This window comes from Larus michahellis, chromosome 3 (assembly GCF_964199755.1).
Source record: "Larus michahellis chromosome 3, bLarMic1.1, whole genome shotgun sequence".
In the NCBI taxonomy this organism is placed as follows: Eukaryota; Metazoa; Chordata; class Aves; order Charadriiformes; family Laridae; genus Larus; species Larus michahellis.
The window spans coordinates 46,890,161-46,908,328 of NC_133898.1; the positions used below are offsets into that span (position 1 = coordinate 46,890,161).

An 18,168-nucleotide genomic window follows, 5' to 3' on the forward strand; every position below is an offset into this window, starting at 1 on the left:
GTAGTTTTAATGTAAAAATAAATTACATAAATCATAACTTTAAATACACTTAATTTTTATTTTAATGTCAATAATGCACATGAAATCTTTGAAATTATTTTTAAAGTAATAAAGAACTGAATGAAAATGTCAGAATTCTTGAGAAATGTCGGTGGTTTTCAGGATTTCTTCTATGATCTGATCAGCTTTTAGGGAAAAACAAATTCAAGGAAGATCTGTAACTTTTTTCAAATGTGATTTCCAACATTATATTCTCATTTCCATATCTATTACTTTCTATTCACAGTTCAACTACAAATGTTAACTATTATCCTGTCTCCTTCAGTGATCTCTGTGTCCTTTTTAAGTTTGCCTGCATCTCTACTTAGGCATATTTATTTCCCATATAAATATACATGGGCATATTTATCTTCATGTATATACTGAACCTACTTAAGCTATTGCACTATTGCTTTGTTTTCCCCCACTCCTTCTACATAATCGTGCCTGCCCATATGCATCACAACTGTTCAGTAAAGCAGAAAATCTCACTGCTGTTAAATACTGAATAGTAATTTCTCTTGCTGGTTGAAGTATTTACCTGATTGTACCTACAAAACATGATTGTTCTTCAAGGCAGGGATTCCTTTCTTTATGCATTATATCAGTGATGATGTTCACTTTTGTATTTACCAGAATTTAACTTGTTACTGTTGTATTGGCTAGTGTTTAACAGTATTGCTCTGCTTTACCAGTATGAAGAATAACTTGCTGTGGACGTGAGTGGCGTGTTGTGGTGCAGTAATCTTCTAGGATTATTGGCTTGAGGGCAACAACATTCAGTAGTGACAAACTATGGGAATCATCACCTGTTCTTCAATCTGCTGGCACCTGGTTTAAGTTTTTAATTTCTATGGGTCTAACGGCTGTCAAAGGACATGCAGTGTGCTGCTTTTAAGACTTTGGTTAGCAATTACAGTTTTATGATCTCGTTTGGAATATTTAGTCATTGGAATGACTTGGTCCCTAGGATAAAGTCTAGATTCTGAGATTAAAAACTGTCATTCTTGCTAGTTCTTGGTAGTAGTAACTCATTTCACTATGTATGCTGTTGAACAAATTCTGATTCACACTTTCCAGTTGGTTGTTACAACTCCTTCAGATGCTTTAGAGTACACAGCAAGGATGCTCTGACAGGGTAGTAAGCCTAACTGACATAACAAGGAAAAGGAAATAAAGCAAACCATCAGTGCCTCCCTTTTGGGACAAGGTGCAAATTGATCTCCTATTTATTTCTTATAAGCCTTCTGTGTCTGGCATTTCTTGCATGTATTTTGTTTGGAAAGTACAGTTAAATGTGCAAGTGATTACTGCATGAATTCATAGATGTAACTTAGAATCTAGAATGTTAAGCAGATGGTTTGATAAGAAGTCTAAAACCAATATTTCAACATCCCCAAGCAAGCCAAATTTTATAAGATGTTTTTTATAATACAGAGTAAAATGCACACTTAGATGCATCTTTGTGTACGTGTGTATATATATATGTATCTGTACTGTACTGAGATAAAGATCTATTCTGCAAAAGTGGGGCTGCACTTTGGTTCCATGTGGAAAGACTGCACAAAGTTAATGGTATGTAGAAAGCAGAATTCAGCACAAACCGTTCTGGGTGGAAAATTTCAAATATGCTGTCTGTGCAGAAGACCTATTCCTACTGGTCCAAAAAGCACAGTGCTTCATGAACCCTGGTGATTCATTCATTAGTATCATCAAGACAGGTCCACAACTACTTTGGAATGAATGTCAGAGTTGAGTACTGTGGGAATGTATGATGTGAAAAATGGTGCAAGTTAAGCAAAGCTGTTGATGTAACGTGTTTGACCAGCTTTGAAATAATTAGAAACCAGCATGTAGTCCTAAACCTACCCATCCCCCATACCTACGATTTAGTGCTAAGTGGGAATGGTAGACAGTAGTAAAGCACATTCTTTTGGGCAGAGACTGGGCAATTGTACAGGAAGGGTTAAAAGCAAACTTCCCATGAAAGGATGTTTATTAAATACTGTGTGTTGAAGAGGTGAATTTGATTTCAGAAATGGACCTTTAGTTACATTGTACCAAATTCAGTGAATTGAGTAAGAAATAAAAAGTAGATGTGTCTCAGATTAATCCAGTTTGGCTAATATTGCTAATAATGTCAGAACAGTCACCCAAGAATGCCATAAAGATTGATGAGTGCAGAAAGACAAATAAACAGCCTGTCTGCTCTTTTTAATAAAGTTTAAGCATGTACCTTTTATTTCACTTTCAGTGATGTTTGAGAACTAATTTCTAAAGCCATGCCAAGGTTTGAGTTCACGTCTGTGAGTTCACAAACGTTACCAAGGGGAAAACCAACTCAAAATGGAACCTGATCTCATTCTGAAGAAAAAGTTTCTTCAGTTCACTTTGCATTTAGACTGGGTTCGAGAGCTATTAATATGCTCAAGACAGTTTTCTTGTACTGAGTGGATCATAAATGTCCTGATATCATGATTACCTATGCTGGATAAATAGCACTCAGAGGTTATTCCAGTTAATATTTTATTACTTTTACCCATTTATACTAGGTTAGAGGTCACTGCTGTCCTCAGTCTAATCTCAGCAGATTTACTGTGAATTTCCAGAGTCTCCAGCCTCTTTGGTCAACGTCTTTTTATATTAACTCTGACCTTGCAACAGGATTTCTTATGAAAACAGATATATAAAATATTTGAGATAACAATAGAAACACCATGGTCAGTATATGGTGAAACCACTTCAGAGAAAGAAATAATTGAAAGGTAATGCTTGTGTTTGTCAGAATTTGTCAGTTTTTGTCACAACAATTATATATGGGGTTTTGACAAAGATGTCCTTGATGTTAGAAGACTTCACTAGATAACACTTTTAGAACACAAATACAAAGGGGAATTTTTTATCTTTAAATAAAGATTTATTTAAAAATAGGTTTCAAGAATACAGTGCTGTTACTTTACCTATCTAGTATGGATGTAGAATTTGTGGAGGTGTTGCCCAATTTATGAAATGGTGAATATTTTTTAACTGTGTTTTTCAGTATTAGACCTCAAACATTCTATCTAATTATCTTTAAGTATAAATAGCAGAAATAAATTCTGCTTCAGAATAATGAACTTGGTCATGTTTAATTTATTACATGTATTTGAGATATCTTATGTTAAATTGTTAAGATGTTAAGTTGGTTGTCAGGGAGGACCATACATAAATGATTCGGTGTTGTTGATTTGTAGATAGCATGCAACCTCCTAAATTTAATTTCTGGATGAGACTATTGAGATGCCTTGTCCAACCCTATGGCCGATAGAAATGTGTGTACGACATACAGACTTCCGTTGTGCGTTGTCATATATTCTGCTCACTTTAAGTAATACCTAGAATGAGTCTGTCCTTCTGGCAAAATAAAATTTGACTACAAAATACAATTTCTCACTTAATACTTTCATGCAGTGTTTTGCCTAAATTTTTCCAGAGTAAAAAATACTTCCACAAATGAATTGGTGGGATTTAATCCTGATATTTTTTAATTTTATTTTTAATTCACTCAAATCCATTTTCAGTTTTTGGTTCTAAATTACAGTGTGATTTTCTCATTGTTCTCATATTATTCTCATCTCATTGTATACATATAATAGTATGTGAATACCGAAACTAGTTTATTACAAAAGAATATCTCCTTTCCTAATTGTGTATCATATAGACTAAACAAATGGTTTTATAGCCATCATTCAGTTTTCAGAGCTCATGTATTTCAAATCTTTAATGACTGCTGCCCTACTTTCTTTTGTGGCACAAACATGATTTGACAATAAAGACACAGAATATTTCTAATCAAAAGGAATATGACTGCAAAGGAAAATAAAATGTAGATACAGTAAATGTCAAACTATGACTAAATTGGACAAGTACAGAACATTCAGACCTGATTTGCTTTAAAGTGTCTAAATCATCAGAATTCAAAAGCTAGTGTTTTGATGGCAAAATAGCCTTTTAAAATGAAATTACTTTCTTTATCCCCAAGGAAATTAAAGTATAGTCGGATTTTCTGTAAAAATATAACACAAATTCACAGGAAAAATACATGTTTTTAAAAACAGAGAAAAATTAAATAAGATAGAAAGAGGTAGTCAGTTCTTAATTTCCTTAATTCCTTCAGAACGAGTCCAGTGGAGTGCTGGAGCTGATGTAATTGCTACATACAATTGAAAGGAAGTATTACAAAATGTGTTCTACTTTTGCTAATTATACTGCAACCAGCCAATATATAAACGAGGAAACGTCACATTGGAATGGGCTCCTATTACACAAAGCACTGGAACATACATACTCTTCACTGTGTCACCTTCTGTCTTTTGATATGTCAGTCCACTGGTTTTTAATGTGAGTTAGGTATTTATTTACTTTCATTTTCTTAGATAATTTCAGCCTTAAAGTTTACCAACTGTTTAAGTGCTTTGATGGATAAGGCTTTATTGAAATTGCTCCTGTATGAACACATGGTAGAGAATCTTGTGAAAATACAGCAATGTAGAGTGGGAGTGAGAAAAAACTAGGTCCTCTTTCAATGAATGTAGAAGAGCAGGGCTTCTGGAAATCAGGTAACTTTAATTTTAAGAGATGAAGCCAAGAAGTCAGTCTCTGTGTGTGCATGTGAAGTAACTACGTATGATGGAATTAAATGCTCTAATAGAGTTTGACAGACTGGCACTCCTGCACTTTATCAAAGGTTACTTTTAAGAAAGCTCCTGGGAAATCCTGCTTTGATAAAAGAGTATGGTTAACTTAACTTTCATTTTTAAATAAGAAACTTTAATTTCTGTTTTGTTTATTAATTGTGTAGAATCAAAAACCCTTATCAAAATTCTGACTAACTCTCATCTTCCAAATAACTGCTAAAGGAAGCAATGGGGTACGTTCTGTTAATCAAGTTACTTTTGCTACGATTTTAGTAATTTTTAAGGAGAATGCTAGTATTTTGTGAATAACATAAAAACATTTACTCTGTCTTAGGAAAATAGGATTTAAAATTAATCTTAGAATCAGGCAGATATAGTTAGAACCCTACACTGGAATAATTCTGGAAATGTTCAGAAATTATAAATAAAATGGGGGCAGTTTTGACGTTCTTTGCAAAATACATTTCGTTGTTTTAAGTACTCTTTTATTTAATATACTCTTCAGTAATAGATGACAAAAATACCTTTTTTCAAATGAAGAAAATTGTTTGATCTGAAATATTTGTTTTCATAATTTTATTTCAGAGCAAGTACTCACATTTTGGTCTTTTTTCCCCATTCAAATTAAAATACTTTTCAGAACTGTAAAACCCATTGCAAAAAAGAAAAAAAAAAAGAGCTTTTGCCTTCCACATATGACCCCCCCCCCCAGTATTTTTAAAAAAAAATGTGTGTAGAACTTCTTTTTTATTACTCCTTGCTGCATAAGAACACCTATGACCTCTTTTTCTTAACTTTTGTTATGTTCTGATGAGAAGCTTGATTAAGTTGTATAGTTAATGAGAAATGAAAAAATGTGGCTTGACATGGAGAGATACCTCATTTAGTCACTGAAGGGCAGGCTAATATTTGTATGCTATGCTAGAATTTGCACTACAGTTCATGAATTGCTGCTGGCAAGAGCTATATTAGGTAGGTTTGCTTTTTAGCAAGAAAATTACTAGTGTGCGTGTGATGTTCTCAAAAGTAGTAAAAAGATGAACAGGCCTGGCTCAAAGGAGATGATAATAACACTTTCAATGAGGAGGGAAAACGTAGTGGTGTTATTGGAATGCTGGTAGCTAATTTTTTATATTAAATGGTTTAAATGCTCCGTTCCATTTATTTCAGTACTCTTCTTGATATGTTTTTTGCATGTAGAATGTTCCATGATTATATTTTCTGTGGACTATCGATTCTTTTTCTGTATTGTTCACTTGGCAGATCATTACTTCAGTAATTCATTTGTTTTTCTTTCTTTTACATTGTTCTTAAAGTGAAAATGGGTGAATTAGACATGCTTTAAGAACCGAAACAGCCAGAATACCCATGAATGTCTAGTTTCTGTCTATTCAGATTAGGTAAAATAAAATATTTGTTTTCAAATAAGTTGTGTAACAGAGAGTGAACAGACTACTGTGAAACTAATCCATCTGTCATATAATGCTACATTACAATATTACATCAGCAGCCCATTTTTTTAAAATGCCAAATGTAATTGATACTGAAAGCTTACCATACTGTAATACAATTATTAAGAACAGCTTTTTTACAAGAGCATAATTTACTGGTAAAAATCTGTTTTGATGGTAGCAGTTGCATTTCTGTATTTAATGGAGTTTAATGCCTCAGACCAATTTAGAGGACCGGGAGAGCTAGAAATTTAGTTTTTACACAGTATCTCAGTTCCCTAGATGCTGAAATATTAGCAGAAGACTAACTTGCCTCTTTCTGTCTTCCCCTGCCACAGGACAAAAAGCAATGCAGAAATCACCAAATTATTTAGCCTTTATCTATTCCATATGTTGGTGAAACACTGAACCAGGTGTCCCGGAGAGGTGGTAGATGCCCCATCCCTGGAAACATTCAAGGTCAGGTTGGATGGGACTCTGAGCAACATGTTCTAGTTGAAGATGTCCCTGCTCATTGCAGGGGGGTTGGACTAGATGATCTTTGGAGGTCCCTTCCCCACAAACTATTCTATGATTCTACGACATAAGTGTTCTTCCTTGCAGTTTCATTGTGAATGGAGAAGTAACCCTGTGCCTTGATCACCTTCCTCATGAGCTATTGTCCAGAGCAGGTTAGAGAACCTCAAAATATACGCAGGCTCATTTTCCAAATCCATATTACATTTTCATATCATTGTTTACCCTGAAGCATTATTTCTGTCAATGTAATTTTAAACATTTCTTGCAATTACTTCTTCCCTCTTCAGCATTTAAAGGATAATGATATTGCGTTTTTTTTAAAAGGTCTCCTACTTGCTCGGCAATAGCTGCTTCTAAAATGATCTGCTGCCGTCATGTGGCTTTGTAATGTTTGGGATCATCTGACAAGCGAGGAAAAGAGATTCCAACCATACAAATTTAGATTTAAAACCATTAGTAACAGATGACGTAAGAAAGCTGTACCAATTTAGAAAACATCTGCTTTGTGGACTTTAGAATTTTGACAATATTTTGGAGTAAATGTAAGTATTCTCCCGAGAAATGTCACTTTTTTTAGGTAGATGAATATATCATGACTCGGCTATAGTTAATATTTTTGTGAATGTTTTGCATTAAGTCAAAATGCACCATTAGCCATCTTTCAGTTTTGTAACTGAGTTAGCTATGTATAAACTAACTTAGTCCTTGTTTTGCATCTCCTACAAAAATCATAGAATGGTTTGGGTTGGAAGGGACCTTAAAGATCCAACCCCCCTGCCATGGGCAGGGACACCTCCCACTGGACCAGGCTGCACAAAGCCCCATCCAGCCTGGCCTTGAACACTTCCAGGGATGGGGCATCCACAACTTCTGTGGGCAACCCAATCCAGTGCCTCACTACCTTTAGAGTAAAAAATTTCTTCCTAATATCCAATCTAAATCTACCCTCCTTCAGTTTGAAACCATTACCCCATGTCCTATGACTACACTCCCTGATGAAGTGTCCCTGCCCGTCTTTCCTGTAGGCCCCCTTTAGGTACTGGAAGGCTGCTATAAGGTCTCCCCAGAGCCTTGTCTTCTCCAGGCTGAACAACCCCAACTCTCTCAGCCTGTCCTCATAGCATAGGTGCTCCAGCCTTCTGGTCATCTTTGTGGCCCTCTGCTGGACCCATTCCAACAGGTGCCAAAATATGTGCTTGTGTTTTCTGCTTTAAAATCTTAGCCTGTATACTGACCAGGGTACCAGAATCTATCCCGGTTTATGTGGTGGTGTTTTTTTTTTTTTCCTGTTGAATTTTGTAATTTTTCATTTGTTCCTCCTTGGAAAAAAATCTGAACCTTGTGAAAATTTTTGTAATATTGTTTTGAAAAACCATTTGGGATCTCAAAGGTCAGGTTTCTAGTTGAGCTTGTCTGTTTCTGAAATATACAAGAGACCCCATTTTTAATGTGAGGACCATTATACCACAAAGGATCAGTCCAACTCTGGAAACATCTTGGCTTTGAAAGAACGTATTTTCAAAATTTGTATTTTGCCTAAGAAATGTTATTTCTGTCTCTGGTAGCACGGTTTAGAATCTCGTCATGGCCTGAAATATTCATAAACATTATAGTTTTAGCTGCTTTAAATTTTTTTTGTTTTATTCTGAATGAAGTATTCTTACAGAAAACTCTCTATTAATATAAATAATCTTTCATCAAGGCCTCCTTTATCAAGCTGTGTTTCCTTCTCAAGTACCCATAGTGATGCTTCCTTTTCCTCTGTCATTATAACCAATGTTTCACGCCTGTGATGGAAATAATGATTTTACTGAAAGCAGAGACACAATTTCCAAAATTATCATTGACTTCAGTGGTTTTGAAATTTCACCATCTGGATGTGGTTTTTAACTCCTTTGGATAATCTTTCTCTGGTTTGGTTGTGCAACACTAGCATTCAAGGTTTGAGGAAGTTGTAGTTCTAATTAATTCTAGTTAATAATATCTAAGTTACAAGAAAAACATAAATAAACTAAAATACTTTTCTGTATCTATCTGTAATGTAAACATGAACACCATTCATTTAAAGTGGTAACTTTTGAATAAGTGCATAGATTTTTATATTTTCTGTGTCTGATTGTGACATTTCCTAAATATTGAAAATGCTTCTTGGCTCGGAAAGGCCAGAGTAAAAATAAGTTATGAAGTATTAATAGTATGAAACAATTTGAAAGAATATTTGAATTATTTTTCAAGTGGTTAATTTAAAAAAATACAACCTTTACTCATAATGGGAAAGGCACAGGAATGAAAAGGAAAAGAACTACTTGTATGATTTGTAATAAACTACAAGCACTTTTTAAATGAAATGCTGGTTTTGTTGATTAAGCATATTAGATGCATAAGCAACACAAGAATATGCTTAAAATTGTCATTCCAAAAGCGCAGTTCTAAATCAGCAAAGTGTGCAAAGTGTATCATATTGATGCAAGTTCAGTGGTGAACACAGAGTGGGACAAGCCCAGTAGGACTGTTCATCTAATTAGAAGCAGCTCAGGTCTCAATAAGAATTGCATGGAAGTGGCATGAATTTTCAAATAAATTCAAAATAGCCTAGATTATTCTTAACAAATGACAAATGCTTGGCCTGCACTCATTTAGTGTAAGCACAGGGTGCTGGTATATATAGTACCACCCTTGTTTTACAACCAGTTTGGAACATCACCTATCTGCTGTATTTGACACAGTATGGATAAATAGGAAAAATGAATTTGAATCTTAATTAGAAATTCACAAATCGATAATTACAAATGCAGACATAAAAGCGATGACAGACAGTGCTTCAATACAGAGTATCTTTGGCTCTCCACAAGTATTTTGTTTCAGGACAGAGTATGAACTATTTGCTTACATCGGTGATTTCATACTGCAGAAGGAAAGGAACTAAAGGCAGAGATGTCGACGTCATAGGTATATGTAGAAAATTAGGCTCTTCAAACTATCTCCATTGCAGCCATTCAATATGCTTGGAAACTTTTGTGTTGATTTGTCATTTGATTTTTATGGTGTCAAATAATTACTTCAGCGAATAGAGGTTCTGAAAAGGATGAGACGAGTCATTCTTGTATTCTTTTCATTAAGTTACTCTCTAATTTAATGTTCATCAGAGAGTACTTAGGGCAGTTGCCTGTATTGGTAGACCGGAGAAGCAATATTGCTACTTAGAGGAACGACCAACTGCTTTATTTTCAGCAAGCTCAGATAGTTCATGCATGACTGTCATTATCAGTTTGGTTAATCTTGCATGTTGTAAGCCAACTTTCAGCATTGTACTTCAGTCAAAAATCTAAATGTACTTTTATGGACATGTTTTAAACTTTGTTTTCATCCCAAGTAGGAATGAAGAGTTGAGATAACCCAATTCTGCATTAAATGGAAAATGCTAAAATCTTTGATACAGAGATGTCAGCAATCTCATTTCTACACACTTGGATTTAGAAAAAGAGTTCTCGGCACTCCTGCCCTGGGATGATTAGCTTTAGTTTGGTGAGCAACACTGAAATATTTTATCTGGCAATCAGTTTGCCTGTATCGGTGCTTGTCAGTGCAGCCTCCTGGGATTTCTAGTTCCTGTATTTTGTGCTCTTTTCTTCTCCATGATGCAGCTTGACTAGCTGAACAAAGCCCCCTGGTTCAGTGAGTTGGGCAGCTCTCAGGTGGCACTGTGATGATTCAATTAAAGACAGATATTGCAGTGATTGTTGGCATGTGTAGTCCAGGCAAAGAGCAGCTCACATGGGAAGACAAGAGGGTCTGAGGCTCCTAAAGTGTAACTCTGACAGGGTAGGTTAGCCATTCATGTAAATATACAGATTTTTTGCCTCAGTGAACCACAGCAAAATACTTTCTTACAAATTTTCTCCATCCTGCAATTGCAGGCTTTTTAGCTGATAGAGGTCTCCGCAGAAACTTTGTAGTATAGTTGGCAGTGTGTGAGACATAGCATATGTAGTATGACGGAGTTTCAGGAGATGAGTACTGTTGAAAGCAAGAACAGTTACAGGTAATTCATTATCAGTATAATATTAGAAGAGATGAGAATATACCTATCTACTCTGTATAGTTAGCACATGTTGGAAAAACGAAAAAATAGCCATTACGTTATAAAGAACCTTGCAGCCTTCTACCCTGGTGGTTTTGTTCAGCCCATGTTGCTTCATGTACATCTCTGCACGGGAGGCTGGCTAAGGAAAGCCTCCTGCAACCTGCTGCCCAGCTGCAGTAATGACCTTGGACTCTGAAACGTATTTAAAGTAGGGAGGGGAAAAAATGTCTAGGGAATCTTGTTGCGTAGTGTAAGAAATTGTTATGTATTGCAACTTCTTGTACTTTGTTCACAAGTTTTGATGAGGTTTGTAGTTAGTTCCACTGGGATATTCCACCCCTACACTTGGGTAAAATGGAGAAGAAAGATTTTAGCAAAATGAACAAAGCTGTAGTGTGGGTGGACCATGATACTGTCAATATAAGAACAATCCCCTCTTCTGAGGTTCAGTAACAAAATTATGCTTAGTTTCATTCTAGTATTCCTGGGTGTACTTTTAATTCTGTGGCACTGAAATTTGTTTTAGTAACGGAAGTCGAATTGAGGTATCTGTAAATGTGTAAGTCAGTCAAGTCTTCGAGTGTTTACCATGTATCTCCTGAACTTCTGTTAGTTCCAAGACCGTTTCTTTCTTATTATAGTCTTGTAATCCTTGTATCTAGTGTCCATCTTTATGTGGAGTTGATTTAGGCTTGCTTTTAAGGGAAGAAAAAACTCTTGTCCTGTATTGACAAACTTTTTGAGTTTTCAACTTTTATTGTCTTAGAATTAAAAAACCCACTTCTTAAGAAGCAGTGATGCTGAATTATGGTGCAAGGGGATAATTTTTGCAAGATGTATGGATGATTAGCAATGAATTTCATCTTTAGATTTGGAAATTTAAAGATCAGGGTCTTCCCAAACCACATGGCACTGAAATCTAAGGAACCATAAAAATTCTTCTCCCAGGAGTTGTATTCATTTCACCTAGCCATAAGTAGCTAAAGGAATACTAGTCCTGGTTTGCTGTTTAGACTTTCGCTGTCAATACTGGAGAAAGACAGATACCTTTGGGTAGTGACTGATGATTAAAGATAGAAGAGGTGAATCATACTCCATATGGCAGAAAACTCTTATGATCGTATCAAAGAAGAGAAGCCTAATAAGCATAGTCCTTCAACAGACTTTTGGCAATACTCACAACTGAGAACCATCACCTTCACTTCCCATTTTATACCTTTTAATCTCTCTTCCCCATGGCCAAATACCACTGACACTGTGGGCTTGTTAGTTCTCTACAGGTTCTGCCCCTGGGGTGAGTCATGCTGTCTCCACGCCTACCTCCCAGCGCGTTTGGAGCAATGGTCATTATTAGGCAGTGGCTCCTGTATCCTTTCTATTACAGGATATTGCTGTCTTCTTTCTTTTTGCTTCATATAAGATGCATTGTCACTGTTGTCATAGAGTTAGTCTTTGAAATAGATTTCAGAGTCCTTACATGTCAAGATGAAGACTGCAAATTATCTTCACAATGAAACAAGTGAAGTTTTAAATATTAATATTGTAAGTTTGGTCTGAGTTGCCTGTGTATCAGAAGGGTAGTGAGTTTTTGTCAGGGTTAGAATTGCCGCACTGGTAAACAAATTTTTTGAAGCATACATTTATTTAGAAATGCTTCTGTGGAATCCTTGCTGCACTTCCTTCTAGCTACACTTTTCCTGTTATTTGTGTGTAATGATGACTGAAAAGCTAAAAGATGTGCTTATACCACTTCCTTTTCTCTAGCACATTGAGCTTCATTTGCAGAGCGATCAGGAGGCAGTAGTTGTTTGTGGATTTGTTTTCTTTGGTTATTTGAGAAGGTTTAGGGCTAAAAAAGATCCCATTGCATTATCAGAGCCAGTCAGGTTTAGCCAGGTAAGCACATAAGAACTGTGAAGGGCTAATTCTGAGGTGAAGTGAAGGAGCTTATATTTCAGTTTTGAGCATCGGGTCAGGTGACTCAGAAGCAAACAATGATACATCACGACGGAAAATTATTATATCAAGCATCAGTTTGTGTTTCCCAGATTAGACTTCTTGAGCAAAATTAGATGAAGATTTTCTTTCATCATTCTAATTAAACTATTCTGCCCTTTCATTGTTTTAGGTCATTGTTGGTGAATGATGGAGAAGTGCCTTGAGTGCTGCTTCCCAAATATAATTAAATGAAATGTTTTTCAGTGGAAGAGATTTTACTTTTGCTGAATTTAAAGCAGCTAAAACAGAAATAGGGACTATGTATATTGAAAGTTAAACGGTGCACCTGCGTACGTTGGATTAGATGGTTTTGAATCTTTAATTACAACTTTAAAAAAAAAATTGCCCTTTATTTTCTTGTTCTTATGCTTAAGATTTAAGATGATCACAAAACACAAGTGACCTTTTAGATTACCGCACAAAAAGAGACAAGACAAATAAGAGTTTTGTAGTCTAACGCATAACATACAGAATCCCGGGTCAACTGTAACTAATTAGGAGTCTGCTGTTGTGTTGTATCTTGTTTCAGAATATTCCCACTCACTTATACAGTAATCTTTCTACACTGAATTAACCAGGCAGTTCACAATGATGCTGTCTGGAATGTGAGCTGCCTTTTGCACAGAGGGTGTTCACTCCTGACACAGAACAACATTCTGAACTAGATGTGCAGGGGAAGGTGTAATTTTGCAGCGCAGACATTCTAGAGCTCACTTTGCTAATCAAAACCAGAGAATTCCCCCAGGGCTACAGGCCCTATCAGAGTTAAGTTTGGTACGCTTTAGATTAAATCTTGCCCATGAAGCATGTTTAGGAAAGCATATGGGAACGTCAGTTAGCAATTTATTCCCTATACCCTCAAAAGTGATTACTGACAGCTCTGGGAATGCTAGGCATTAAATGTTTGCAGTCTTGTGCGTTCCTGAGAAAGAGGTGACTGCATATCACTACCTGTAATATTGTGTTCTAGGATTGTGTCCAACATTTGTAGTAATGCTTATTATAATGCAAATAGACTTTTATCATGTTGCCTTATGTATGAATTGTCTTCTAAACTTTGTCTTAGTCTAACATGCACTATTATTCACTCTGCAGTTCTAGCAATATTCTTATAACGTTACACTGCATGTATGGAATTTATCATCAAATTTGCTTCTGCTGTTTTCCATAGAGGACCATGTACCTATAGTTATAATTTTCTTTATTGTTTAAAGAAAAAGGTATTCACTTGAGTTTGAGCAACTTTTTATTCATTTAAGGGCTTAATAAGACAGTTTACCAACTGGATTTAGAAGGGGTTGAAACAAGCCTTCACATATTATACGGATAATAAATGTAGGGAGAGATTCCTTTTCATAGGCAATAGTTTGTCTGCTTGACAATTTCTTCAGAACATTATTAATAGCCTTTTCTATTTAAATAATAAAATTCCATGTCAGATAAGTCATTACAGTGAACATTGGTCCTTTTCTGCTGTTACATTTGTACATTCCTTAGTTCTGAGCAATAGACTCAGTCTTCCACATCTTGCTAACAATATCTACTTCTTGCACGTACTTTCTGGTTTGGACTATGCAGTGGATTTGCGTTCCTTGGGTTGCTAATGTATGATCCATGAGTACATGGAACATGCGAACCTCCAGACGCTCTTTGTATGAGCAGTTGAACTAATTGATTTTGTTTTCAGTTTTTTAATTCATTTTTGTTCTTTTTCTCTATACACCACTGGTTACCCCAGTTCCCATTCCCTTTCCTGTATCTATACAACTCCCCCTTTGGACCAATTAATGCACAGCTGCAACTAATGCTGATTTGCCCTTTGCTGATTTGGGTCATCTGACTTCTGTGGAAAAAAGGTGCATGACAGAATTTTGTCTGTTAGTCTCTTTTCTCAACGCAACCCAGCCACAAACTTTTAATGAATCCTTTGGGAACCTACTGGGGAAACAGAAGTGAGATAGAAATTTTTTTTTTTAAGATTTGACTAATAAAATAATATAAAATGCTCTATCACATAGTGTATTTCATATGGTGGATCTTGGCAATTTAAGAAAAGAGGAAGGATAGTTGCAATTCATTTTATCGCAATATCATTGAATATTTGAGAAGTTAGATATTGAAAGAAAGAAAGATGGAAGTTATCTAATGTATAAACTTCAGTTACAAAATGTGCAAGAATGAAAACTGGCATTGTCAGCCAATGACTCTATCTAAATATTCTTTGTGTTTTCCAGTAAAAGGGCTTGCTTTCATAGTTCACATGAAACGGAACCTTTGGCTTGGGCATAATTTATAAAATGCCCAGGCCAAATTAGCCTAAAAAATTGAGATGGGAAAAATGAGCTACTGTAAAAATACAAAAAAAACCCCAGCAAAATGATTTTAAACATTTTTATACCTACTGCATTACCTACAAAAACGTCTTTATGTTTCTGGCTCAGCTGTTTCCAGGGATGTAAAATTCCATCACGTTGTGTTTTTTTCCTCATCTCAAAAGAAAAGAAGGAATTTTTTATTTGAATTTATAAGCTCTATTTTTGTTTTGTAGAGCCTTTTTGAGAACTGTATCAGTCCTCTAGAAGGCTGTATGAGTTTATTTTGCTTTTATATATGGTACAATACCAGTAATACAATCAAAACATGAAGATCTGTATCCAGCAATGATTTTTAATTACCTTTTTTAACTACTTTAACTAAATCTCTTTGTTCTACATTGGTATTTCTCAAGAGACTTTGAGCACATGCATTTTTTTACTCTTGTACATGAATAAATTGCATTTTTTTAGCCTGTTCAATAAAACTAAATATAAATGATAAGTTAAAAAAGAAATAGCAGGAGCGGACCTCTCATTCTGAGATATTGATCTAGGATTTATTGGAGAATTTATTTTAGGAAATAATTCTGGATTTTTTTATTCTTTCTTTCTTTTATTTTTTTTTTCTCTGTGTTCAGATGGAAGACGTCATAGCCCGCATGCAAGATGAGAAAAATGGGATTCCTATTCGTACAGTCAAAAGTTTTCTTTCCAAGATCCCCAGTGTCTTTTCTGGTAAGAGTGAATTTTATACTATTTAAAGTTTCTACTCTACCTTATGTAACGGGATGCTCAAACAGAAAACACTTTCAGCTGCATGCTGTGGGGAATTCAGAGTCATCTGGTCTGGAGGAGACATTGACTATCCTTTGAATGCTTTAACAATAGAATTTTTTGGGTGTTCCTTTCACATTGGAGTGGGCTTACACAGAGATGTTTCTGTCCTGCAAATTAACTGAAGGGAATACTTCATTTACTAGAAAAAGTCAATTATCAGAAGGTGGCAAGATTTTTATTGCAGGGTTTCTGCATTTCAAATATGTTTTTTAGCCTGTTTTCATGGCAAGTATGAGTTTAGCGTACAGGCTAGTACATGAAGATAAGAACTGCCATAGCAGCAGCACAAAAGGAAAATCATCACTGCAGTCTGTAGCTGATGTTGAATTGTGGCTGTGGACATTTATTACAACGTTTATAGTCTGCTTTTGTAGCTGGCTGCCTGCATCCAAGAAGCTAAGACTGAGATGTCTGTGGTGATTTGCAAAAGAGCTGTAAACTTTATAGCTAATCCAAGTCAGTATTGACGTATGCACAAAATTCTGTCCATTTATTACTTAGCTAGTATAATATATTTATTATTTAAATATTTTTATATTCATTTATATATGTGGATACGAATCTTTCTGTGCTACCAATGCATATGGAGTTCCTTTGAAATAGATGCCATTGTTGAACCTACTTTTTCCATACTCTGGTAATACTTGCAATTTTTGTAATGGAGAAGATAATCCTTACATAGAAATTATCTATAGAAGTTTGTACTATCCAGAACAGCAAGAAGAATTCTATACCTTAATTTTCAACCTTTGGAATGTTTTTGATAGTGAATAATTCTGGCACAAAGAAGGAAAGTGTCTTAAGACTGAACAAAATGTCTTTAGGATTTTAGAAACTACTCATACAAAAACTAGCTTCTGAAGAATGGACCTTTATTTCCCATAAATTAGTACAGCATGGTATCCTATTAAATGACTATATCTACTTAAGGCTGACTACATTAGCAAAGTCAGCCTCGGGAATGGTATCTGAATTTAACTTTTTAATAGAATGTTGTGATTATAATAAATAGGATGATGTGATTATATTATCTCGTTTACCTTGTGAAATTTTGAAAAAATTATGAATTCTATTGATTTATATTGCATATATTCATGAAGAACAAATAAGTTGCTTGTTGATATTTGTACATTCGTTTTTGTGAGCGAACTGCTTGAATTCAAACACGCCATTTTTGTTTGATTTCTTTCTTGAAATCTTTCAAGAATCATTTACTTATCTATACCTCATTATATTACTGGGCAGGCACTGGAACAGCCTGCCCAAGGAGGTGGTTGAGTCACCATCCCTAGAGGTGTTTAAGGAACGTCTAGATTTGGCACTTCAGGGCATGCTCTAGTGGCAGAGATTGTAGGTTGTTTGGTTGGACTCTATGATCTCAAAGGTCCTTTCCAACCATGAAGACTCTATGATTCTATGATTATGCTTAAAATGAGTTTGCAAGCTATTTGATGAAAAAGAATACAAACCTTTAGATGGTGTGCTATTTGCTATTCATATTTATATGTACATTTAGGAGTGTATCAGATTGACTTTATGCAGCGAATTTATCTATGGTGTAAATTCACTGGAGGTGGTGAATTGCAGACTAATTTGGATAATAGCATTCCAGTCACCTACAAGTAGAAGGTGAAATGGATTGTGAAAAAAAACGCAGTCCTTGACTGAGCTCCAGTATATTATATATGCCAAGATAAAAATCTCTGAAAAGGGGGTAAAAGAAAATCCTGTTAGCACCTATCCTGATTCTATACCTCATTCCTTAGTGCTGAGAGAGTTTTCCTACTATTTAGCATTAATGATGTTAATGATCCTCATTTGAGTTCTGTATCGAAAGAACTCTATGTAAATTTATACCTCTTTTTATGCAAATATCTATGGTGAACAACTTAGTATATTACAAAGTCTTTAACAGAAACGATGGGGCTTACTATATATAGAAATAAACCATTATTGGAGAGGGAAAAATGCATCCTTGTCTAATTCCACATGGGAGTCAGCATAAAAGAATCAATGGAAGTACAGCATTAGGAGCTGACTACTGTGCCTTTTACTTGTGCTGCCTGCAGACCTGCAACCTGTTGTGCTTATTAGTGAACATCTGTGGTGTATTTTAATATGCCATGACAAGCAAGAATAAATACCAAACAGCCCAGAATTATTCTGCTTCTTGGGTCTGATGAGCTAATGGTTTCATTGCACTCAAAGCTTATTTTACACCAAGATCTGCATCATTCATTGTTGCAGAA

At 35.3% G+C, this 18,168-nt stretch overlaps 1 protein-coding gene across 18 annotated transcripts in view; it reads left to right on the top strand.

Moving 5' to 3' along the window:
* The window catches only part of RGS7 (regulator of G protein signaling 7), a 261,529-nt gene that overhangs the window by 97,940 nt on the left and 145,421 nt on the right, over window positions 1-18,168 (top strand). For all 18 annotated transcript variants that reach the window (XM_074579998.1, XM_074580004.1, XM_074580005.1 and 15 more), the window contains exon 3: window positions 15,721-15,817. In XM_074579998.1, coding sequence (XP_074436099.1) covers window positions 15,721-15,817 — 97 coding nt within the window. The remainder of the gene's footprint in view (window positions 1-15,720; window positions 15,818-18,168) is intronic.